Source organism: Oncorhynchus nerka, unplaced genomic scaffold, assembly GCF_034236695.1.
Source record: "Oncorhynchus nerka isolate Pitt River unplaced genomic scaffold, Oner_Uvic_2.0 unplaced_scaffold_1790, whole genome shotgun sequence".
NCBI classification, from domain to species: domain Eukaryota; kingdom Metazoa; phylum Chordata; class Actinopteri; order Salmoniformes; family Salmonidae; genus Oncorhynchus; species Oncorhynchus nerka.
Genome location: NW_027039532.1, coordinates 44,833 through 71,270, shown reverse-complemented (window position 1 = coordinate 71,270; position 26,438 = coordinate 44,833). Strand labels below are relative to the sequence as shown.

The 26,438-nt window shown below is 43.1% G+C and overlaps 1 protein-coding gene across 4 annotated transcripts in view; it reads right to left on the bottom strand.

Annotated features, from left to right (window-relative positions):
• Window positions 1–4,106: 4,106 nt before the first annotated feature.
• The window catches only part of LOC135567796 (NACHT, LRR and PYD domains-containing protein 3-like), a 56,592-nt gene continuing 34,260 nt past the window's right edge, over window positions 4,107–26,438 (bottom strand). The window contains exons 3-11 of one of the 4 annotated variants that reach the window (XM_065015013.1): window positions 25,606–25,794; window positions 19,508–19,624; window positions 19,219–19,303; window positions 18,852–19,080; window positions 14,831–16,601; window positions 14,372–14,545; window positions 5,890–6,063; window positions 5,026–5,072; window positions 4,107–4,642 (exon numbers count right to left, since the gene is read on the bottom strand). In XM_065015013.1, coding sequence (XP_064871085.1) covers window positions 4,119–4,642; window positions 5,026–5,072; window positions 5,890–6,063; window positions 14,372–14,545; window positions 14,831–16,601; window positions 18,852–19,080; window positions 19,219–19,303; window positions 19,508–19,624; window positions 25,606–25,794 — 3,310 coding nt within the window. In that variant the 3' untranslated portion in view covers window positions 4,107–4,118. Of the gene's footprint in view, window positions 4,643–5,025; window positions 5,073–5,889; window positions 6,064–12,788; window positions 13,555–14,371; window positions 14,546–14,830; window positions 16,602–18,851; window positions 19,081–19,218; window positions 19,304–19,507; window positions 19,625–22,115; window positions 22,233–23,724; window positions 24,344–25,605; window positions 25,795–26,438 lie in introns of those variants that run through there. The other 3 variants (XM_065015011.1, XM_065015012.1, XR_010462399.1) reach the window with 3 other exon arrangements.

Here is a 26,438-nt window from a genome sequence, read left to right as displayed (position 1 = left end):
TCTTCCTCTACATCCACATATGTTTTCTTCTCCTTCCTCCTCTTCCTCTACATCCACATATGTTTACTTCTTCTTCTCCTTCCTCCTCTTCCTCTACATCCACATATGTTTACTTCTCCTTCTCCTTCATCCTCTTCATCTCCCTCATCTTGTCCTCTTCTTACCATGTTCTCTCTCCTCCTCCTCCTCCTCCTCTTCTTCTTCCCATGTCCTCCTGTTCTTTTTCTCTCCCTGTATCTGTTCCTCCTCCTCCACTTCATTGATCCCAGTGACTCAGTAATGTTTAAACTCTATCCCAAACCTTAACCATTCATAATGAGGCCCTAACCTTAATGTTTAAACTCTATCCCAAACCTTAACCATTCATAATGAGGCCCTAATCTTAATGTTTAAACTCTATCCCAAACCTTAACCATTCATAACATTCATCACTTCTGGTTTAACACTGCCATCAAGTGGTGATTGTCCAAACTGCACCACTGTTACGATAGAGAAAGTGAGAGAGAGAGAGAGAAGAAAGTGTGGGAGAGAGAGAGAGCAGAGTGTGGGAGAGAGAGAGAGCAGAGAGAGAGAGATTAGAGTGTGTGGGAGAGAGAGAGAGCAGAGAGAGAGCAGCGTGTGTGGGAGAGAGAGAGAGCAGAGAGAGAGCAGAGTGTGGGAGAGAGAGAGAGAGCAGAGTGAGAGAGAGAGCAGAGGGGGGAGAGGGAGAGAGAGAGAGCAGGCTGAGAAAGCAAAGAAAGAGTGAGAGAGCAAAGAGTGAGATAGCAGAGAGAGAGAGCAGAGAGCAAAGAGAGAGCAGAGAGCAGAGAAAAGAGAGAGCAGCAGAAAGAGAGCAGAAAGAGAGCAGAGAAGAGAGAGCAGAGAACAGAGAGAGCAGAGCAGAGAGAGCAGAGGGAGAGAGAGCAGAGAACAGAGAGAGCAGAGAACAGAGAGAGAGTAGAGAGCAGAACGAGAGAGCAGAGAGAGAGGGCAGAGAGAGCAAGCAGAAAGAGAGCAGAGAAGAGAGCAGTGAGAACTCTGTTGCTATAGTGACCCTGCATTACAACTCTGTTGCTATAGTAACCCTGCATCACAACACTCTGTTGCTATAGTAACCCTGCATCACAACACTATGTTGCTATAGTAACCCTGCATTACAACACTCTGTTGCTATAGTAACCCTGCATTACATCACTCTGTTGTACAATTTGTTTAATTCTATTCCACATATTTAATTGTTTTGTATTTCATTTCATATTTGTTTCATGTTTCAACCAGTCGCAGGTTAACATCAACCTGACAGAGGAAACGTTAAATCAATAAACAAACTGTTTTCACATTTAACAAGCTTTTCTTGTTTCAAGTATGTTTTATTATGAAAAGTACAATATATCCTTGTATACTTGTACAACTATGGAGCGTATGTCCATATATAATTATACAATTTGTTATTCAACATAAAAGACAACAAATGATCACATTGGTATTTTAACAGTGTTGTTGTAAGAGGTCCTCACAACTATAGAAAGACGCGCATGTGTGTGTGTGTGTGTCTAGAGTGTGTGTGTGTCCAGAGTGTGTGTGTGTGTCTAGAGTGTGTGTGTGTGTGTGTCCAGAGTGTGTGTGTGTGTGTGTCCAGAGTGTGTGTGTGTGTGTGTCCAGAGTGTGTGTGTGTGTGTGTGTCCAGAGTGTGTGTGTGTGTCCAGAGTGTGTGTGTGTGTCCAGAGTGTGTGTGTCCAGAGTGTGTGTGTGTGTGTGTGTCCAGAGTGTGTGTGTGTGTGTGTGTGTCCAGAGTGTGTGTGTGTGTGTGTGTGTCCAGAGTGTGTGTGTGTGTGTGTGTGTCCAGAGTGTGTGTGTGTCCAGAGTGTGTGTGTGTCCAGAGTGTGTGTGTGTGTGTGTGTCCAGAGTGTGTGTGTGTCCAGAGTGTGTGTGTGTGTGTGTGTGTGTGTCCAGAGTGTGTGTGTGTGTGTGTGTGTGTGTGTGTGTGTCCAGTGTGTGTGTGTCCAGAATGTGTGTGTCCAGTGTGTGTGTGTGTGTCCATAGTGTGTGTGTCCAGTGTGTTGAGTGTGTGTGTGTCCAGAATGTGTGTGTGTCCAGTGTGTGTGTGTGTGTGTGTGTGTGTGTCCAGTGTGTGTGTGTGTGTGTCCAGTGTGTGTGTGTGTGTGTGTCCAGTGTGTGTGTGTGTGTCCAGTGTGTCGAGTGTGTGTGTGTCCAGAATGTGTGTGTGTCCAGTGTGTGTGTGTGTCCAGTGTGTGTGTGTGTCCAGTGTGTGTGTCCAGAGTGTGTGTGTCCAGAGTGTGTGTGTGTGTCCAGAGTGTGTGTGTGTGTCCAGAGTGTGTGTGTGTGTCCAGAGTGTGTGTGTGTGTCCAGAGTGTGTGTGTGTGTCCAGAGTGTGTGTGTGTGTCCAGAGTGTGTGTGTGTCCAGTGTGTGTGTGTCCAGTGTGTGTGTGTCCAGTGTGTGTGTGTCCAGTGTGTGTGTGTGTGTCCAGAGTGTGTGTGTGTGTCCAGTGTGTGTGTGTGTGTCCAGTGTGTGTGTGTGTCCAGTGTGTGTGTCCAGTGTGTGTGTGTGTGTGTCCAGTGTGTGTGTGTGTGTGTCCAGTGTGTGTGTGTGTGTGTGTGTCCAGTGTGTGTGTGTGTGTCCAGTGTGTGTGTCCAGTGTGTGTGTGTGTGTCCAGTGTGTGTGTGTGTGTCCTGTGTATGTGTGTGTCCAGTGTGTGTGTGTCCTGTGTGTGTGTGTGTCCTGTGTGTGTGTGTGTCCAGAGTGTGTGTGTGTCCAGAGTGTGTGTGTGTGTCCTGTGTGTGTGTTTGTCCAGTGTGTGTGTCCAGAGTGTGTGTGTCCAGAATGTGTGTGTGTGTGTGTCCAGAGTGTGTGTGTGTCCAGAGTGTGTGTGTGTGTGTCCAGTGTGTGTGTGTGTCCAGAGTGTGTGTGTGTGTGTCCAGAGTGTGTGTGTGTCCAGAGTGTGTGTGTGTCCAGAATGTGTGTGTCCAGAGTGTGTGTGTGTCCAGAGTGTGTGTGTGTGTGTAGAATGTGTGTGTCCTGAGTGTGTGTGTCCAGTGTGTGTGTGTGTGTCAGAGTGTGTGTGTGTCCAGAATGTGTGTGTGTGTGTAGAATGTGTGTGTCCTGAGTGTGTGTGTCCAGTGTGTGTGTGTGTGTCCAGAATGTGTGTGTCCAGTGTGTGTGTTTGTATTTGTCCAGTGTGTGTGAGTGTGTGTGTTTGTCCAGTGTGTGTGTGTGTCCAGAGTGTGTGTGTCCCCAGTGTGTGTGTGTGTGTCCAGTGTGTGTGTGTGTGTGTCCAGAGTGTGTGTGTCCTGTGCTTGTGTGTCCTGTGTGTGTGTGTATTTGTCCAGTGTGTGTGTGTGTGTCCAGAGTATGTGTGTGTCCAGTGTGTGTGTGTGTGTGTCCAGTCTGTGTGTGTGTGTCCTGTCTGTCCAGTGTGTGTCCTGTCTGTGTGTGTGTGTCCTGTCTGTGTGTGTGTGTCCAGAGTGTGTGTGTGTGTCCAGAGTGTGTGTGTGTGTGTCCAGAGTGTGTGTGTGTCCAGAGTGTGTGTGTGTCCAGAGTGTATGTGTGTCCAGATGTGTGTGTGTCCAGTGTGTGTGTGCGTCCAGAGTGTGTGTGTGCGTGTGTGTGTTTGTCCAGTGTGTGTGTGTGTGTGTCCAGTGTGTGTGTGTGTGTGTGTGTCCAGAGTGTGTGTGTGTGTCCAGAGTGTGTGTGTGTGTGTCCACTGTGTGTGTGTGTGTGTCCAGTGTGTGTGTGTGTGTCCAGTGTGTGTGTGTGTGTGTCCAGTGTGTGTGTGTGTGTCCAGTGTGTGTGTGTGTGTCCAGTGTGTGTGTGTGTCCAGTGTGTGTGTGTGACCATTGTGTGTGTGTGTGTGTGTCCAGTGTGTGTGTGTGTCCTGTGTGTGTGTGTGTCCTGTGTGTGTGTGTGTCCTGTGTGTGTGTGTGTGTCCTGTGTGTGTGTGTGTGTGTGTGTGTGTGTGTGTGTGTGTCCTGTGTGTGTGTGTGTGTGTCCTGTGTGTGTGTGTGTCCTGTGTGTGTGTGTGTCCTGTGTGTGTGTGTGTCCTGTGTGTGTGTGTCCTGTGTGTGTGTGTGTGTGTCCAGTGTGTGTGTGTGTGTGTCCAGTGTGTGTGTGTGTCAGGTTGTTATTTCAGGGACACTGAGGAATCATACCAAACCCTAAACCCTCGATAGAGGGGCTCAGTGAATGTGGAGGTGAATGTGTACAGGTGGGTCAGTGTGTCAGAGGAGGCTCTATAGAAGGACAAAGTGCCGGCTGGCCAGTCCAGATACACTCCTACTCTGTGGAAGCTGGAGGGGCGGACGTCTATGGCAATGGGATTATTATTGTGAATGGCAATGTAACTGTTGTCATAGCAGAAAAGAGTCCAGGACTTGTCATTGTATCCAAGACAACAGTCATCACCCCCTCCTCTCCTGTTGATTCCTTTATATGTCACTCCTATAACAGCCTCTCCACTCCACTCTACCTCCCAGTAACAGCGCCCAGTCAGACCCTCTCTACACAGCACCTGTCTACAGTCCTCAAATCTCTCTGGGTGATCAGGATACGGCTGCTCCTCTCTCCTCCATGTCACCTTTCTGTTCTCCTCAGACAGAGAGAGGTGTCTGTTTACTGTGTTTAGGTCCAGTGTGAGATCACAGACATCTGATGGATGAAACCAGACACAATATTAGAAATCATCATCATTCACATTAGAATGTTAACTCACTTTTCACTAATTCATTTAATGTAGATATTTCTAGGTATCAAAAGGAGAAGTTAAGGTAACTTGAGACTTGTTGAATGATCATATGTTATACTGTATGGTAATATAAAACTCACTTATTCCCATTAATTGCACGCACGCACACACAGACACACACACACAGTCAAATCAACTCTTTGTAAACGTTGGTGTCCCTGATTTCTGCTTCTGTAGAACTACAGCTGATATTTAATATGACCAAGTAAGTAATGATGGTGGTCTTTGACTTAACTTGAATTAAGACTTATTCTTAGTCATATTCTTCACAGCAGTCAACACTCACATTTTCTAAGTCCAGGTTTCATTCTGTTCTCTCCACCATGTTCCACACTGTAGCGGTAAGCAGAAGAACAGACAGTTATTGAGGGATACACACACACACACACACACAGGACACACACATGTATATAGCATATATCAAGCGAATGTTTGTCTGTGTGTGTGTGTGTGTTTGTGACCAGTGTGTTTGTGTCCAGTGTGTGTGTGTGTCTGTGTGTGTCCAGTGTGTGTCCAGTGTGTGTGTGTGTCCAGTGCTTGTTTGTGTGTTTGTTTTTTTGTGTGTGTGCGTAAGTCCTGTGTGTGTGTCCAGTTTTTCTGTGTGTGTCCAGTGTGTGTGTGTGTGTGTGTGTGTGTCCAGTGTGTGTGTGTGTGTGTGTGTGTACTGTGTGTGTGTACAGTGTGTGTGTGTGTGTGTTTGTGTGTGTATGCGTGTGTACTGTGTGTGTGTCCTGTGTGTTCTGTGTGTGTCCAGTGCTTGTTTGTGTGTGTGTGTGTACGTGTCCAGTTTGTCAGTGTCCAGTATGTGTGTGTGTGTGTGTGTACTGTGTGTGTGTACTGTGTGTACTGTGTGTGTGTGTGTGTCCAGTGCTTGTTTGTGTGTGTTTACTGTGTGTGTGTACTGTGTGTCCAGTTTGTGAGTGTCCAGTATGTGTGAGTGTTTGTGTGTGTGTGTGTCCAGTGTGACAGAACAGAACACTGAACACACACAACTTTGTCCACATACAGACAGGACACTCACCCCCCCCCCACACACACACACACACACACACACACAACTTTGTCCAAGTGGTGGTAAGAATGTTTGTCTTAACTAGCCTGATAAGTCAAACATGTCTGATATGAACATTGACATAAACCCTCTACATACTTGAGTTTCTCCAGTCTGCAGTGTGGATCCTCCAGTCCAGCAGAGAGCAGTCTGACTCCTGAGTCTCCTGGGTGATTGTAGCTCAGGTCCAGCTCTCTCAGGTGTGAGGGGTTTGACCTCAGAGCTGAGACCAGAGAAGCACAGCCTTCCTCTGTGACTAGACAGCCTGACAGCCTGCAAAGAGTCAAATCATATTAAAATCACACTGATATTCTTTGGTGGTGAAAATAGTGGCAGTATATTTTTTTTCACATATTCAGATATATCAGTGTCCTGAATCCTTCCATATATATTTATAAATGAATGTTTCATTATTAGAATTAACAAATGATCATATAGCATATATTGAACTGAAATGAATGTATCATTAATATAAATGATCAAAGTATTGCCTGCAGATAGAAACATGTATAGTACAAATATTATAGTAGACTGACCAGACCAGTTTAAAAAGCAGTATCAGTCAGAAGACAGACAGTGAGGTATCAGATTTAGATTGTATTGAGTATACAGTCCACACCATATCTATTTAGACAGTGAGGCATCAGATTTAGATTGTATTGAGTATACAGTCCACACCATATCTATTTAGACAGTGAGGTATCAGATTGTATTGAGTATACAGTCCACACCATATCTATTTAGACAGTGAGGAATCAGATTTAGAATGTATTGAGTATACAGTCCACACCATATCTATTTAGACAGTGAGGTATCAGATTGTAGATTGTATTGAGTATACAGTCCACACCATATCTATTTAGACAGTGAGGTATCAGATTTAGATTGTATTGAGTATACAGTCCACACCATATCTATTTAGACAGTGAGGTATCAGATTTAGATTGTATTGAGTATACAGTCCACACCATATCTATTTAGACAGTGAGGTATCAGATTTAGATTGTATTGAGTATACAGTCCACACCATATCTATTTAGACAGTGAAGCTAACATTTCAAATGTGTCTCTATTCTCCAATATTTTGGATTTGAGGTCAAATGTTTCATATCGGGTGACAGTTTATAATGTCACCTTTAATTTGAGGGTATTTTAAGACATATGTGTTTCACTATTAAAAATGAAAACAATTTATGTTTCCAGTCTCCCCATTAGAAGAAGTCTTAAGTATTCTGAACAATTCACTCATAGTGTATTAAAATAGTCAAAAATTAGTTTTTTTGTCGTAAACTCGTTGGTTGCATTTGCAGTTTGTTTTGGTTGTGTTTTTGGTTGTGTTTTGCCCAATAATAAAATGGTGGATGATGAGTGGAGTAACTTTTCTGTCTAAGAGAGTAGATAACATGTTTCTAAACAATAATACATTAATCCTGATGATGTCATGATTAAGAAAAATCATGAAAGAATCATGAATAATAATGAGTGAGAAAGTTACAGAGGCTACAACAAAACATGCTAACCTCTCACCATTACCAATAACAGAGGCTACAACAAAACATGCTAACCTCTCACCATTACCAATAACAGAGGCTACAACAAAACATGCTAACCTCTCACCATAACCAATAACAGAGGATACAACAAAACATACTAACCTCTCACCATTACCAATAACAGAGGCTACAACAAAACATGCTAACCTCTCACCATTACCAATAACAGAGGCTACAACAAAACATGCTAACCTCTCACCATTACCAATAACAGAGGCTACAACAAAACATGCTAACCTCTCACCATTACCAATAACAGAGGCTACAACAAAACATACTAACCTCTCACCATTACCAATAACAGAGGCTACAACAAAACATGCTAACCTCTCACCATTACCAATAACAGAGGCTACAACAAAACATGCTAACCTCTCACCATTACCAATAACAGAGGCTACAACAAAACATGCTAACCTCTCACCATAACCAATAACAGAGGGGGTGTGATATTTGTGCCTCTGTAACTTTCTCATTCATCATCATTCTCTATTCATTCCTGATTATTCATCATCATAGTAGCATCCACATGAATGTAGAAGTGTTCAGAAACATCTTCTATTCTTACTGACAATACAAGTGAAGTGACTCCAAAATGACAGGACATTATTCACCATTCAGTTTCTATCAGGAAAAACATCCAAAACACAACCAAGACAAACTGCAAATTAATTCAACAAGTTAGTAGAATCACAAGCTTGATGTAATCACTGCAGGCATGGAATATGGGACCAAATACTAAACTTTTGACTAAATTAATTTGACCAAATAATTAAGACTTCTTCAAATGGGAGAACTAAACTCAGCATAAAAAGAAACGTCCTCTCACTGTCAACTGCGTTTATTTTCAGCAAACTTAATTAAACATGTGTAAATATTTGTATGAACATAACATTCAACAACTGACACATAAATTGAACAAGTTCCACAGACATGTGACTAACAGAAATGGAATAATGTGTCCCTGAACAAAGGGGGGGGTCAAAATCAAAAGTAACAGTCAGTATCTGGTGTGGCCACCAGCTGCATTAAGTACTGCAGTGCATCTGAGAGATGTTACTCCACTCTTCAACCAAGGCACCTGCAAGTTCCCGGACATTTTGGGGGGAATGGCCCTCGTCCTCACCCTCTGATCCAACAGGTCCCAGATGTGCTCAATGGGATTGATAACCGGGCTCTTCGCTGGCCATGGCAGAACACTGACATTCCTGTCTTGCAGGAAATCACGCTTCCTTTTTTTTTTTTTGCTTCCTGCAACACTAACTCTAAAAAGTTCTGGGACACTGTAAAGTCCATGGAGAATAAGAACACCTCCTCCCAGCTGCCCACTGCACTGAAGATAGGAAACATTGTCACCACTGATAAATCCACCATAATTGAGAATTTCAATAAGCATTTTCTACGGCTGGCCATGCTTTCCACCTGGCAACTCCTACCCCGGTCAACAGCACTGCACCCCAACAGCAACTCGCCCAAGCCTTCCCCATTTCTCCTTCTCCCAAATCCATTCAGCTGAAGTTCTGAAAGAGCTGAAAAATCTGGACCCCTACAAATCAGCCGGGCTAGACAATCTGGACCCTTTCTTTCTAAAATTATCTGCCGAAATTGTTGCCACCCCTATTACTAGCCTGTTCAACCTCTCTTTACGTGTCATCTGAGATTCCCAAAGATTGGAAAGCAGCTGCGGTCATCCCCCTCTTCAAAGGGGGAACACTCTTGACCCAAACTGCTACAGACCTATATCTATCCTACCATGCCTTTCTAAGGTCTTCGAAAGCCAAGTCAACAAACAGATTACCGACCATTTCGAATCTCACCATACCTTCTCTGCTATGCAATCTGGTTTCAGAGCTGGTCATGGGTGCACCTCAGCCACGCTCAAGGTCCTAAACGATATCTTAACCGCCATCGATAAGAAACATTACTGTGCAGCCGTATTCATTGATCTGGCCAAGGCTTTCGACTCTGTCAACCACCACATCCTCATCGGCAGACTCGACAGCCTTGGTTTCTCAAATGATTGCCTCGCCTGGTTCACCAACTACTTCTCTGATAGAGTTCAGTGTGTCAAATCGGAGGGTCTGCTGTCCGGACCTCTGGCAGTCTCTATGGGGGTGCCACAGGGTTCAATTCTTGGACCGACTCTCTTCTCTGTATACATCAATGAGGTCGCTCTTGCTGCTGGTGAGTCTCTGATCCACCTCTACGCAGACGACACCATTCTGTATACTTCCGGCCCTTCTTTGGACACTGTGTTAACAACCCTCCAGGCAAGCTTCAATGCCATACAACTCTCCTTCCGTGGCCTCCAATTGCTCTTAAATACAAGTAAAACTAAATGCATGCTCTTCAACCGATCGCTACCTGCACCTACCCGCCTGTCCAACATCACTACTCTGGACGGCTCTGACTTAGAATACGTGGACAACTACAAATACTTAGGTGTCTGGTTAGACTGTAAACTCTCCTTCCAGACCCATATCAAACATCTCCAATCCAAAGTTAAATCTAGAATTGGCTTCCTATTTCGCAACAAAGCATCCTTCACTCATGCTGCCAAACATACCCTTGTAAAATTGACCATCCTACCAATCCTCGACTTTGGCGATGTCATTTACAAAATAGCCTCCAATACCCTACTCAACAAATTGGATGCAGTCTATCACAGTGCAATCCGTTTTGTCACCAAAGCCCCATATACTACCCACCATTGCGACCTGTACGCTCTCGTTGGCTGGCCCTCGCTTCATACTCGTCGCCAAACCCACTGGCTCCATGTCATCTACAAGACCCTGCTAGGTAAAGTCCCCCCTTATCTCAGCTCGCTGGTCACCATAGCATCTCCCACCTGTAGCACACGCTCCAGCAGGTATATCTCTCTAGTCACCCCCAAAACCAATTCTTTCTTTGGCCGCCTCTCCTTCAAGTTCTCTGCTGCCAATGACTGGAACGAACTACAAAAATCTCTTAAATTGGAAACACTTATCTCCCTCACTAGCTTTAAGCACCAACTGTCAGAGCATCTTACAGATTACTGCACCTGTACATAGCCCACCTATAATTTAGCCCAAACAACTACCTCTTTCCCAACTGTATTTAATTTATTTATTTATTTTGCTCCTTTGCACCCCATTATTTTTATTTCTACTTTGCACATTCTTCCATTGCAAAACTACCATTCCAGTGTTTTACTTGCTATATTGTATTTACTTTGCCACCATGGCCTTTTTTGCCTTTACCTCCCTTCTCACCTAATTTGCTCACATTGTATATAGACTTGTTTTTTTTACTGTATGTTTGTTTTACTCCATGTGTAACTCTGTGTCGTTGTATGTGTCGAACTGCTTTGCTTTATCTTGGCCAGGTCGCAATTGTAAATGAGAACTTGTTCTCAACTTGCTTACCTGGTTAAATAAAGGTGAAATAAAATAAATAAAAAACGCACAAAACAAGCAGTATGGCTGGTGGCATTATCATGCTGGATGGTCATGTCAGGATGAGCCTGCAGGAAGGGTACCACATGAGGGAGGAAGATGTCTTCCTGTAACGCACAGCTTTGAGATTGCCTGCAATGACAACAAACTCAGTCAAATGATGCTGTGAGACACCTCCCCAGACCAAGACGGACCCTCCACCTCCAAATCGATCCCACTCCAGAGTACAGGCCTCGGTGTAACGCTCATTCGTTCGACGATAAATGCGAATACGACCATCACCAAAAGCCAAAACCGCGATTCGTCAGTGAAGAGCACTTTTTGCCAGTCCTGTCTGGTCCAGCGACAGTGGGTTTGTGCCTATAGGCGACGGTGTTGCCAGTGATTTCTGGGGAGGACCTGCCTTACAACAGGTGTACAAGCCCTCAGTCCAGCCAGATGTTTCTCAGCCTATTACGGACCATCTGAGCACTGGAGGAGGGATTGTGCGTTCGGTGTAACTCGGGCAGTTGTTGTTGCCATCCTGTACCTGTACCGCAGGTGTGATGTTCGGATGTACCGATCCTGCGCAGGTGTTGTTACACATGGTCTGCCACTGCGAGGACGATCAGCTGTCCATCCTGTCTCCCTGTAGCGCTGTCTTAGGCGTCTCACAGTACAGACATCACAATTTATTTCCATGGCCACATCTGCAATCCTCATGCCTCCTTGCTGCATGCCTAAGGCACGTTCATGCAACTGAGCAGGGACCCTGGGCATCTTTCTTTTGGTGTTTTTCAGAGTCAGTAGAAAGGCCTCTTTAGTGTCCTAAGTTTTCATAACTGTGATCTTCATTGCCTACCGTCTGTAAGCTGTAAATGTCTAAACGACCGTCCCATAGGTGCATGTTCATTAATTGTTTATGGTTCATTGAACAAGCATGGGAAACAGTGCTTAAACCCTTTTCAAAAAAGATCTGTGAAGTTATTTGGATTTTTACAAATTATCTTTGAAAGACAGGGTCCTGAAAAAGGGATGTTTCTTTTTTTGATGAGTTTAGATACATAAAGTGCTTTCATATCTAAACGGTAAAATATACAGTCTGCTGCCTCAGGACAAGGCTGGAGATCACTCTGTCATGCTGATTGAGTTCGAATAACAGACTGGAAGCTTCAAAAGGAGGGTGGTGGTTGGAATCATTGTTCTTCCTCTGTCAAACATGGTTACCTGCAAGGAAACTTGTGTCGTCAACATTGCTTTGCACAAAAAGGGCTTCACAGGCAAGGATATTGCTGCCAGTAAGATTGCACCTAAATCAACCATTTATCAGATCATCAAGAACTTCAAGGAGAGCAGTTCAATTGTTGTGAAGAAGGCTTCAGGGTGCCCAAGAAAGTCCAGCAAACACCAGGACCGTCTCCTAAAGTTGATTCAGCTGCGGGATCGGGGCACCACCAGTACAGAGCTTGCTCAGGAATGTCAGCAGGCAGGTGTGAGTGCATCTGCACGCACAGTGAGGCAAAGACTTTTGGAGGATGGCCTGGTGTCAAGAAGGGCAGCAAAGAAGCAACTTCTCTCCAGGAACAACATCAGGGACAGACTGATATTCTGCAAAAGGTACAGCGATTGGACTGCTGAGGACTGGGGTAAAGTCATTTTCTCTGATGAATCCCCTTTCCGATTGATTGGGGCATCCGGAAAAAGGCTTGTCCGGAGAAGACAAGGTGAGCGCTACCATCAGTCTGTGTCATCCAACAGTAAAGCATCCTGAGACCATTCATGTGTGGGGTTGCTTCTCAGCCAAGGGAGTGGGATCACTCACAATTTTGCCTCAGAACACAGCCATGAATAAAGAATGGTACCAACACATCCTCCAAGAGTAACTTCTCCCAACCATCCAGGAACAGTTTGGTGACGAACAATGCCGTTTCCAGCATGATGGAGCACCTTGCCATAAGGCAAAAGTGATAACTAAGTGGCCTGGGGAACAAAACATTGATATTTTGGGTCCATGGCCAGGAAACTCCCAGACCTTAATCCCATTGAGAACTTGTGGTCAACCCTCAAGAGGCGGGTGGATATACAAAAACCCACACATTCTGACAAACTCCAAGCATTGATTATGTAAGAATGGGCTGCCATCAGTCAGGATGTGGCCCAGAAGTTAATTGACAGCATGCCAGGGCGGATTGCAGAGGTCTTGAGAAAGAAGGGTCAACACAGCAAATATTGACTCTTTGCATCAACTTCATGTAATTGTCAATAAAAGCCTTTGACACGTATGAAATGCTTGTAATTATACTTCAGTATTCCATAGTAACATCTGACAAAAATATCTAGACACTGAAGCAGCAAACCTTGTGGAAATTACTATTTGTGTCATTCTCAAAACTTTTGGCCACGACTGTATATGGATGAATACCTTTAAATAAAAGGTGACATTCTGTACTGTCTCCTAATATGAAACATTCTATCTCAAATCCAAAATGCTGGAGCATAACACCAAATTTAAAACTGTAAGCTTCACTGTCCAAACACATATGGTGTGGACTATGTGTGTCTGGTAAACACATGTGGATCTGGTGAACAGTTATCACTTGTTGACCAACTACAGGAATACTGACCTCAGAGTCTCCAGTTTACAGTGGGGATTCCCCAGTCCAGCAGAGAGCAGCTTCACTCCTGAATCATTCAGGTCATTGAAACTCAGATCCAGCTCTCTCAGATGTGAGGGGTTTGAACTGAGAACTGAGGCCAACAATTCACAGGATGTGTCTGTGAGTTTACAGCCAGTGAGTCTGAAAACACAGAAGACATACAATGACAGACAGGTTGTATTCAAATGTTACGCTTAGCTTTCCCTGCTTACACTGTAACCTGTGCACAAATAATGTGTTGGGGTTGACCAGACAGCCTGCACCATTACCAATAACAGAGGTTACAACAAAACATGCTAACCTCTCACCATTACCAATAACAGAGGCTACAACAAAACATGCTAACCTCTCACCATTACCAATAACAGAGGCTACAACAAAACATGCTAACCTCTCACCATTACCAATAACAGAGACTACAACAAAACATGCTAACCTCTCACCATTACCAATAACAGAGGCTACAACAAAACATGCTAACCTCTCACCATTACCAACAACAGAGGCAACAACAAAACATGCTAACCTCTCACCATTACCAATATCAGAGTGGGTCTGATCTTTGTGCCTCTCTAACTTTCTCATTCATCATCATTCTCTATTCATTCCTGATTATTCATCATCATGGTAGCATCCACATGAATGTAGAAGTGTTCAGAAACATCTTCTATTCTTCCTGACAATACAAGTGAAGTGACTCCAAAATGACAGGACATTATTCACCATTCAGTTTCTATTAGGAAAAACATCCCAAACACAACCAAGACAAACTGCAAATGAATTCAACAAGTTAGTAGAATCACAAGCTTGATGTAATCACTGCAGGCTTGGAATATGGGACCAAATACTAAACGTATGACTACTTTAATACACTATAAGTGAATATAACCAAATAATTACGACTTTTCAAATGGGAGAACTACATGCATAAAGTGCTTTCATATCTGATAATACTGACCTCAGAGTCTCCAGTTTACAGTGGGGATTCCCCAGTCCAGCAGAGAGCAGCTTCACTCCTGAATCCTTCAGGTCATTGTTACTCAGATCCAGCTCTCTCAGATGTGAGGGGTTTGACTCCAGAGCTGAGACCAGAGAATCACAGCCTTCCTCTGTGACTCCACAGCCTGACAGCCTGACAAAGAGATCATCATGACTTCACAAACACACTGTTAATTTAACACCAGTAGTGTAGAAGGACAATGGCAGATGCATTTAGTTAATTCTCCCAAACAACATATAGATTCATCTTCCGTTTCCTAGAATTGTATGGTCATATTGTTATACTAATGTGAACATCAATGAATTTATTCAATATGTTTTTCAATATAATATTATAGACATATTATAATACATATTTTTCTCTAACTGAATATTTCTTCCTGATGATTAGTTCTTATATTTAATTTGATATACTCACAGAACAGCTCTGGAGGCTTTGACCACTGGCAGCAGCCTCAGAAGACCTTCCTCTGATCTGGAGTATTTCTTCAGGTCAAACACATCCAGCTCCTTTTCTGAAGTCAGCAACACAAAGACCAGAGCTGACCACTGTGCAGGTGACAGGTTGGGTTTTGAGAGACTTCCTGATCTCAGGTAGCTTTGGATCTCCTCCACTAGAGAATGGTCATTCAGTTCATTCAGACAGTGGAACAGATTGATGCTCCTCTCTGGAGAGGGATTGTCCCTGATCTTCTCCTTGATGTATTCGACTGTGTCTTCATGGCTCTGTGAGCTGTTTCTTGTCTTTGTCAGTAGACCTCGTAAGTGCTTCTGATTGGACTCCAGTGAGAGGCCCAGAAGGAAGCGGAGGAAAAGGTCCAGGTTTCCGGTCTCACTTTGTAAGGCTTTATCCACAGCACTCTTGTAGAAAGCAACTTCAGGCTCGTGTTTTGTTTGCAGTTTGTCCATTAGATTCTCATTGTTGTTGATGAAAGAGAGGAACACATATACAGCAGCCAGAAACTCCTGAATGCTCAGATGAACAAAGCAGTACACCTTGTCCTGGTACAGCCCACATTCCTCTTTAAAGAGCTGTGTGCACAATCCTGAGTACACTGAGGCTTCATTAACATCAATGCCAGCCTCTTTCAGGTCTTCTTCATAGAAAATCAGATTGCCTTTCACAAGGTGTTGAAAAGCCAGTTTCCCCAGTGACAGAATGCTCTCTTTATTCCAGTGCGGACCTGTCTCTTCTTTCCCAATGTACTTTTCATTCTTCTGTTTGGTATGAAACACCACAAGGTGTGTGTACATCTCAGTCAGAGTCTTGGGAATCTCTTCTCTCTTATGTTCCAGCATGTGTTCAAGGACTGTTGCAGAAATCCAACAGAAGACTGGAATGTGGCACATGATGTGGAGGCTCCTTGATGTCTTTATGTGTGAGATGATTCTGCTGGCCATGTCCTCATCCCTGAATCTCTTCCTGAAGTACTCCTCCTTCTGTGAGTCATTGAACCCTCGTACCTCTGTCACCTGGTCAACACACACTGAAGGGATCTTATTGGCTGCTGCAGGTCGGGTAGTTATCCAGAGGAGAGCAGAGGGGAGCAGATTTCCCTTGATGAGATTTGTCAGCAGAACATCCACTGAGGTTGACTCTGTGACGTCCCAACAGATCTTGTTCTTCTGGAAGTCTAGGGGCAGTCGGCACTCATCCAGACCATCAAAGATGAACAGAACTTTGTACTTGTTGTAGTTGGAGATTCCTGATTGTTTAGTTTCCATTGAGAAGAGATTAAGAAGTTCAATGAAAGTGTGTTTGTCCCCTTTCATCAAATTCAGCTCCCGAAAAGGGAATGAAAATACAAATTGGACATCCTGATTTGCTTTTCCTTCAGCCCAATCCAGAATTAACTTCTGCACAGAGACTGTTTTTCCAATGCCAGCGACTCCCTTTGTCAGCACAGTTCTGATAGGTTTGTCTTGTCCAGTTAAGGGTGTGAAGATGTCGTTACATTTGATTGCAGTCTCTGGTCTTGCTTGTTTCCTGGTTGTTGTCTCAATCTGTCTCAGCTCATGTTCCTTATTGACCTCTCCTGTTCCACCCTCTGTGATGTAGAGCTCTGTGTAGATCTTATTGAGAAGTGTTGGGTTTCCTTGTTTAGCGATCCCCTCAAATACACATTGAAACTTCTTCTTTAGATTAGATTTGAGTTCACGTTGGCAAATCACAGCGAGCTCATCTGAATCTAGAAATAACACAGAGGATATTAATATTATGTCTGTTTTAATGTCTACAGTATTGTAGGACTGTTATAAAGTTTTACATTATAATAATGTATTCTCTTAACTGACTGTATAAATGTGTAAATGTTTTCATAATGCATTACAGACTGGTGTGACTGATTATATTATTATTGGTATTATTGATGGTATTATTAATGTTGTCTCTCTCTAAATGAATCACCACAACACATCCCTGCTGCTACTTGATGAGGTCACTAGGTGTTGTTTTGAGAATATGAAATATACTTATTCATGTCACTGAGGGACTTTAGAGGGTCTACACCAGAAGGTAATGGTTATAGGAGGAAGGTATATAGTGGAGGGTCTACACCAGAAGGTAATGGTTATAGGAGGAAGGTATATAGTGGAGGGTCTACACCAGAAGGTAATGGTTATAGGAGGAAGGTATATAGTGGAGGGTCTACACCAGAAGGTAATGGTTATAGGAGGAAGGTATATAGTGGAGGGTCTACACCAGAAGGTAATGGTTATAGGAGGAAGGTATATAGTGGAGGGTCTACACCAGAAGGTAATGGTTATAGGAGGAAGGTATATAGTGGAGGGTCTACACCAGAAGGTAATGGTTATAGGAGGAAGGTATATAGTGGAGGGTCTACACCAGAAGGTAATGGGTATCTGTAGGAGGAAGGTATATAGTGGAGGGTCTACACCAGAAGGTAATGGTTATAGGAGGAAGGTATATAGTGGAGGGTCTACACCAGAAGATAATGGGTATAGGAGGAAGGTATATAGTGGAGGGTCTACACCAGAAGGTAATGGTTATAGGAGGAAGGTAATGGGTATCTGTAGGAGGAAGGTATATAGTGGAGGGTCTACACCAGAAGGTAATGGTTATAGGAGGAAGGTATATAGTGGAGGGTCTACACCAGAAGATAATGGGTATAGGAGGAAGGTATATAGTGGAGGGTCTACACCAGAAGGTAATGGTTATAGGAGGAAGGTAATGGGTATCTGTAGGAGGAAGGTATATAGTGGAGGGTCTACACCAGAAGGTAATGGTTATAGGAGGAAGGTATATAGTGGAAGGTCTACACCAGAAGATAATGGGTATAGGAGGAAGGTATATAGTGGAGGGTCTACACCAGAAGGTAATGGTTATAGGAGGAAGGTAATGGGTATCTGTAGGAGGAAGGTATATAGTGGAGGGTCTACACCAGAAGGTAATGGTTATAGGAGGAAGGTATATAGTGGAGGGTCTACACCAGAAGGTAATGGTTATAGGAGGAAGGTATATAGTGGAGGGTCTACACCAGAAGGTAATGGTTATAGGAGGAAGGTAATGGGTATAGGAGGAAGGTATATAGTGGAGGGTCTACACCAGAAGGTAATGGTTATAGGAGGAAGGTAATGGGTATAGGAGGAAGGTATATAGTGGAGGGTCTACACCAGAAGGTAATGGGTATAGGAGGAAGGTATATAGTGGAGGGTCTACACCAGAAGGTAATGGTTATAGGAGGAAGGTAATGGGTATAGGAGGAAGGTATATAGTGCACTCAGATGCAGTGAGGAAGAACAGATATCACTAAGGTTTGTATAGCAACATAGATACATTGGCTGTTCGGCTGCGGAGGAGGAGACTCAGCCTAGGAGAAAGGGAGGAGGAGACTCAGCCTAGGAGAAAGGGAGGAGGAGACTCAGCCTAGGAGAAAGGGAGGAGGAGACTCAGCCTAGGAGAAAGGGAGGAGGAGACTCAGCCTAGGAGAAAGGGAGGAGGTGACTCAGCCTAGGAGAAAGGGAGGAGGAGACTCAGCCTAGGAGAAAGGGAGGAGGAGACACAGCCTAGGAGAAAGGGAGGAGGAGACAGCCTAGGAGAAAGGGAGGAGGGGACTCAGCCTAGGAGAAAGGGAGGAGGAAACTCAGCCTAGGAGAAAGGGAGGAGACTCAGCCTAGGAGAAAGGGAGGAGGAGACTCAGCCTAGGAGAAAGGGAGGAGGAGACTCAGCCTAGGAGAAAGGGTTAAATATCAGTGCTTGTGTCAGATGTTTTGTTGTCTGAATAACAGCTGTACCGACCCTCTGGGAAGAATTAAACTTGGTTAAAGCTTCTCTAGTGTCTGTGAGTTATTTACTCTGAACAATTACAGTGTGAAGGCTGCTACAATATCATGTAGTTACACAGCTACTTTAGCTGTACTTTAGCTACAGCTTTTAAATGTTATAAAACATCATTCAACATGAGGCAGACAGATCTTACATTTCTCCAGTGTGTCAGCAAGCTCCTTCTGGTTCATTTTCCTCAGGATGTGCAGTGTGATCTTCAGAGCCCCCTCTCTGGCACTGCTCTCCTGCTGCTCATCTTCAGCATCCACCACTTCCTTATCCTGCTTCTGACTCTCAAAGCCTTCTGGGAGTTCTGGACTAAGAATCCTCTTGAACATCTTCAGCTCGTTCTTCACAAATGTCATAATTTTCTCTTCAAGCATCTGAAATAAATTAAGTAAATTAGTTAAGTTAGTTATGCAAGAGAAGAAATGCTTTCTCATTAACACATTAATGAATGATTGACAGATCAACTTTACTTGAGGTAAACAAAAACAAATGTACATAACAGGACAACATACACTGAATATGGAGTCCAGGTCTGTTTGATGACTCTGGGAAGACTGACAACTGAGAATCTCTGACTCTGATCTCTCCTGTTGGTTTCTGTGAACAAAACATGAGATTACATCTCCTCATCCAGGGAGTACAGGTACACACACACACACATTGTTTTAGGACTATGAAAATGGACAAAATGATTAGCCTATGGATTATGAAAACAACAACAATAAATGGGAAAATGGGAGGAGAAATGACTCGAGACAGTGTTGTTTAACTCACTGACCAGGACCCATGAGTTCTTCTTACCTTTGTTCAGTAGAAAAGTCTCCCTTTCTAAACACTATAGGATGACGCATAGACTGGTCACTCTTCATGGACACACAGCTGGGAACAGGGGAGGCTGGTCTCTCCTGCCTGATTGGACTTCAACACAACAGAGACAAACATTACATCTCTCATCTACTCTGAGCTCAGATGGGGAAACAGAAGAAGAGTTTCATTCCAAAACACTATATATCACTTTTCAGAAATGTTAGTAAATTAGCTTCTATTGTTTAAAGCATTTCTGAAAGAGATTGGTGTGTTTTTTCTCTATCTAATCATGGTATGGGGTTGTTCACTATCTAATCATGGGGTTGTTCACTATCTAATCATGGGGTTGTTCACTATCTAATCATGGGGTTGTTCACTATCTAATCATGGGGTTGTTCACTATCTAATCATGGGGTTGTTCACTATCTAATCATGGGGTTGTTCACTATCTAATCATGGGGTTGTTCACTATCTAATCATGGGGTTGTTCACTATCTAATCATGGGGTTGTTCACTATCTAATCATGGGGTTGTTCACTATCTAATCATGGGGTTGTTCACTATCTAATCATGGGGTTGTTCACTATCTAATCATGGAGTTGTTCACGATCTAATCATGGGGTTGTTCACTATCTAATCATGGGGTTGTTCTCTATCTAATCATGGGGTTGTTCACTATCTAATCATGGGGTTGTTCACTATCTAATCATGGGGTTGTTCACTATCTAATCATGGGGTTGTTCTCTATCTAATCATGGGGTTGTTCACTATCTAATCATGGGGTTGTTCACTATCTAATCATGGGGTTGTTCACTATCTAATCATGGTATGGGATTGTTCACTATCTAATCATGGGGTTGTTCACTATCTAATCATGGGGTTGTTCACTATCTAATCATGGTATGGGATTGTTCACTATCTAATCATGGGGTTGTTCTCTATCTAATCATGGGGTTGTTCACTATCTAATCATGGGGTTGTTCACTATCTAATCATGGGGTTGTTCACTATCTAATCATGGGGTTGTTCACTATCTAATCATGGGATTGTTCACTATCTAATCATGGGATTGTTCACTAGCTAATCATGGGGTTGTTCTCTATCTAATCATGGGGTTGTTCACTATCTAATCATGGGGTTGTTCACTATCTAATCATGGGATTGTTCACTATCTAATCATGGGGTTGTTCACTATCTAATCATGGGATTGTTCACTAGCTAATCATGGGGTTGTTCACTATCTAATCATGGGGTTGTTCACTATCTAATCATGGGGTTGTTCACTATCTAATCATGGGGTTGTTCACTATCTAATCATGGGGTTGTTCACTATCTAATCATGGGGTTGTTCACTATCTAATCATGGGGTTGTTCACCATCTAATCATGGGGTTGTTCACTATCTAATCATGGGGTTGTTCACTATCTAATCATGGGGTTGTTCACTATCTAATCATGGGGTTGTTCACTATCTAATCATGGGGTTGTTCACTATCTAATCATGGGGTTGTTCACTATCTAATCATGGGGTTGTTCACTATCTAATCATGGGGTTGTTCACTATCTAATCATGGGGTTGTTCACTATCTAATCATGGGGTTGTTCACTATCTAATCATGGGATTGTTCACTATCTAATCATGGGGTTGTTCACTATCTAATCATGGGGTTGTTCACTATCTAATCATGGGGTTGTTCACTATCTAATCATGGGGTTGTTCACTATCTAATCATGGGGTTGTTCACTAGCTAATCATGGGGTTGTTCAATGACAGATATGTATTTGTTTAAAATCACTTGATGTCTTCATTTCAGAGAGACAAATAATCATGTTTTTTTCCGCAAAATGCTAATATTTGCCTCACTCTCAAATGTTACCGACCGGAATAATGAGGCTATAAGGATTACCAGTACTGAGTCAATGTGCAGGGTACCAGGTAGTTGAGGTAATAATGAGACTATAAGAACCAGTACTGAGTCAATGTTGGTAGTTGAGGTAATAATGAGACTATAAGGAGTACCAGTACTGAGTCAATGTGCAGGGTACCAGGTAGTTGAGGTAATAATGAGACTATAAGGAGTATCAGTACTGAGTCAATGTGCAGGGTACCAGGTAGTTGAGGTAATAATGAGACTATAATGAGTACCAGTACTGAGTCAATGTGCAGGGTACCAGGTAGTTGAGGTAATAATGAGACTATAAGGAGAACCAGTACTGAGTCAATGTGCAGGGTACCAGGTAGTTGAGGTAATAATGAGACTATAAGGAGTACCAGTACTGAGTCAATGTGCAGGGTACCAGGTAGTTGAGGTAATAATGAGACTATAAGGAGTACCAGTACTGAGTCAATGTGCAGGGTACCAGGTAGTTGAGGTAATAATGAGACTATAAGGAGAACCAGTACTGAGTCAATGTGCAGGGTACCAGGTACCAACACACACACACACACACACACACACACACACAGTGAGGGAATGTTGTGTTTGTTTAATATTGTTTTAGGACTATGAAAATGGACAAAAGGATTTGGAAAATGGGAGAGGAGAAATGACTAGAGACAGTGTTGTTTAACTCACTGACCAGGACCCATGAGTTCTTCTTACCTTTGTTCAGTAGAAAAGTCTCCCTCTCTAAAGGTTAGAGGAGGTTCCATAGACCAGTCACTCTTCATGGACACACAGCTGGGAACAGGGGAGGCTGGTCTCTCCTGCTTGATTGGTCTTCAACACAACAGAGACAAACATTACATCTCTCATCTACTCTGAGCTCAGATGGGGAAACATAAGAAGAGTTTCACAAATAGAACTGACTTCTAGACGGTCGTTGGCGCGCGCGAGCAGTGTGTCATTTTTAATGACGAGATTAATTTATCGACGCGAGCGTTGTAGTCAGTCTGTCAGCCCCGCTAAAAGGCTGGTGTCGTTACTCTGCCTTCTCCGGGGGCATGTTGAGGTAAATTTACTAACCGGGAGGGTTGAATGATGTAATTTATTGGAGGGCTGGAAGACGCACTCTCGAGGTTGTTTACTCACAATATCAGATATTAAATATATTTTTTATAATGAATGTATACTGAGGTTGAAGTTCTGACTAGTGATTATTTACCCGGTGTTCAATACCTGCTATTGAGGCGTCCTGAAAATAATATTCAAAAGTTCGGTCCTTGGACACAGAGGGTTTAAACACTAAAGAAACAACCGGGGAGCCGGTGACGATGTAGTGGTAGCTATGGTAACTAGGATGCTGCTGGTAGAGTAGCTAGCTAGCTTACCGAGCTGTACCGACTAGCTAGGATAACTAGGATGCTGCTGGTAGAGTAGCTAGCTAGATTACCGAGCTGTACCGACTAGCTAGGATAACTAGGATGCTGCTGGTAGAGTAGCAAACTAGCTTACCGAGCTGTACCGACTAGCTAGGATAACTAGGATGCTGCTGGTAGAGTAGCTAGCTAGCTTACCAAGCTGTACCGACTAGCTAGGATAACTAGGATGCTGCTGGTAGAGTAGCTGAAACTATACCGAGCTGTACCGACTGGCTAGGATAACTAGGATGCTGCTGGTAGAGTAGCTAGCTATCTTACCGAGCTGTACCGACTAGCTAGGATAACTAGGATGCTGCTGGTAGAGTAGCTAGCTAGCTTACCGAGCTGTACCGACTAGCTAGGATAACTAGGATGCTGCTGGTAGAGTAGCTAGCTAGCTTACCGAGCTGTACCGACTAGCTAGGATAACTAGGATGCTGCTGGTAGAGTAGCTAGCTAGCTTACCGAGCTGTACCGACTAGCTAGGATAACTAGGATGCTGCTGGTAGAGTAGCTAGCTAGCTTACCGAGCTGTACCGACTAGCTAGGATAACTAGGATGCTGCTGGTAGAGTAGCTAGCTTTACCGAGCTGTACCGACTAGCTTGGTTAGTTAGCAGGTCGTTCGTCTGTCCCTCGTCTCGATGGTGAACCACAAAATGAAACGAGGATAGAGAGTGAAAAGGATCTGGCTACACTCATAATGTCCCTCACCGTAAAGAAAAAAGCAAATTGAACAATAAACTTCGGTGTCTCAACACTAAAACAAACTCTGTCGTTATTCCCCAAGATCACCTCAGTCCACTCTGCGCGTAACCGGACAATATCCACACCGAACGTGGACGCGGACAGTTCCAGAACGCGGACATGAGCAGTGCAACACAATAACCTAAACCCAGTCTTTACAGTGGGTTACATTAGTAATATTCATTTTTTATTATTATGTTTAACAAACATTTTTACAAAATTATAACAACATTTTGAGATCAAACATTCAGTTTTTTTATGACAATATGTTGAGATCTGGGTCCATATGGCCAAAGTGTCTGAGTAGAAAATTGGTCGTATAAGTGCTGAGAATAAAGACATTTTACACTTATGGGTATAAATGACCTAGTTACCTACCCATTGCCTAAATTACCTACCCACCTAGTCAGTAGATATTTAGGACACCTCGTGAGCTGTCCTAAGTAGTTAAGAGTTAACAGCAGGTGTCTTGATAATACTATAGAATCATGCAGTGAGTCAGTGGTTCCTGAGCCACATGTAATTGCATTGCAGTAGTTAAAAATAATGTTTTTATATTTCTATGTGATCAACCCATAAATAATATAGACCTACATGCAACAGTATGTCTTGTGCTTTTGGCGATGAGTTATGTATGATAATTATGCATAACAAGTGATACCATGTATGCATAGCATTTTGTCTTCATTTTGGCAGATTAACTCATGCTTATTTCTGAAGATTAACTCAGGTTGGAGTTGGAGCTGTGACCGAAGGGTGGCTGGTTCGAATCCCGGGCCGGGCGCTGGAAAAAACAGGTGGAATTGATCTGACCACTGGATGGCTGCTGGGTTCACATCCTCAAAACATGAACCTTTTGTTGATCAGAACTCTAGAGGTTCTTCTTCACTGAACCCCAAAATATATATAACTTTTATTGATTTCATATTTTAAGGAAGTGATAGAAGCCTTTTATAAGGAACCTTGTTTTCTAAACACGTTTTTCTTTTGATGATTTAATTATCTACATCATGTTATTTCAAGTTCTCCCTTTGGAGCGCAACATCATATTGTTAAAAAATACTCCTAAATTGGGGATGGATATAAATTGGGCAGTTGAAGGTGTCTAGGGTGTAATATGTGTTCGATGAAAATGAACATTGTATGAAACGTTGTAGGCAACATTATTGGAAGGGACTTGATGCCTACTATGCCAAAGATATTTAGAGTTGTTAAACGGGTGTGAAGAGAGTGTTGATGTAACAGTTATATTGTCAATATTCTGCTGGTAACAACCATCACAATTGGTTAAAATATGCATTCCATTATATTAGTCAATAATTAAGAGAAGGCAAAGTGGTTGTGTCATGTAAAAATCCTATCAAATGTCTGACATTGCAACGAGTACAGTCAGGGTGCCGTGGAACCCCTGCAGTACCTCCCCAGACCCCGGATTGAGAACCCCTGCAGTACCTCCACAGACCCCGGATTGAGAACCCCTGCAGTACCTCCACAGACCCCGGATTGAGAACCCCTGCAGTACCTCCACAGACCCCGGATTGAGAACCCTGCAGTACCTCCACAGACCCCGGATTGAGAACCCCTGCAGTACCTCCACAGACCCCGGATTGAGAACCCCTGCAGTACCTCCACAGACCCCGGATTGAGAACCCCTGCAGTACCTCCCTAGACCCCGGATTGAGAACCCCTGCAGTACCTCCACAGACCCCGGATTGAGAACCCCTGCAGTACCTCCACAGACCCCGGATTGAGAACCCCTGCAGTACCTCCACAGACCCCGGATTGAGAACCCCTGCAGTACCTCCACAGACCCCAGATTGAGAACCCCTGCAGTACCTCCACAGACCCCGGATTGACAACCCCTGCAGTACCTCCACAGACCCCGGATTGAGAACCCCTGCAGTACCTCCACAGACCCCGGATTGAGAACTCCTGATTTAGCAGATGCTCTTATCCAGAGTGATTTACAGTAAGTGCATTCATCTTAAGATAGCTATTTATTTTGGAAATAAACTTTATAAATTATTCATTAAATTATCATCTTACCTCTTATCTTTGGTGTCATGTCCCTCAGAGAGATGAATTTTAGAGGCAGGGCCCCCCTCCTCTCTCTCCCCAGAGAGACTCATTTTAGAGGCAGGGCCCCCCTCCTCTCTCTCCCCAGAGAGACTCATTTTAGAGGCAGGGCCCCCCTCCTCTCTCTCCCCAGAGAGACTCATTTTAGAGCACTGTCCCCTAAACAGAGATCCAGCATGTTGGTTGTGATTAACACAGTGACAACTAATTATTGTTCTCATGTATTCATTATCTCTTCGAGAAATAAAACATTTACTAACATACATAGAAACAGTCAGGTGATTTAATGCATCACATGAACATGTAGTTGTGATATTTCATCTCCATGGTAACTGTCAATAATAATAATAAGTCACTGTTTGTTAAGGTAGTTATAGACAGTACAGCAACAATAATAATAATAATAATAATAATAATAATAAGTCACTGTTTGTTAAGGTAGTTATAGACAGTACAGCAACAATAATAATAATAAGTCACTGTTTGTTAAGGTAGTTATAGACAGTACAGCAACAATAATAATAATAATAATAATAATAATAATAAGTCACTGTTTGTTAAGGTAGTTATAGACAGTACAGCAACAATAATAATAATAATAATAAGTCACTGTTTGTTAAGGTAGTTATAGACAGTACAGCAACAATAATAATAATAATAATAAGTCACTGTTTGTTAAGGTAGTTATAGACAGTACAGCAACACAAGGTCATGTCTCACACTTATTTTTATTCATTAAAAGTGGCTTTGTATTGTCTTTTAATCTGTTATTTTCTAAAGGTATCTAAGAATGTAGACAGAAG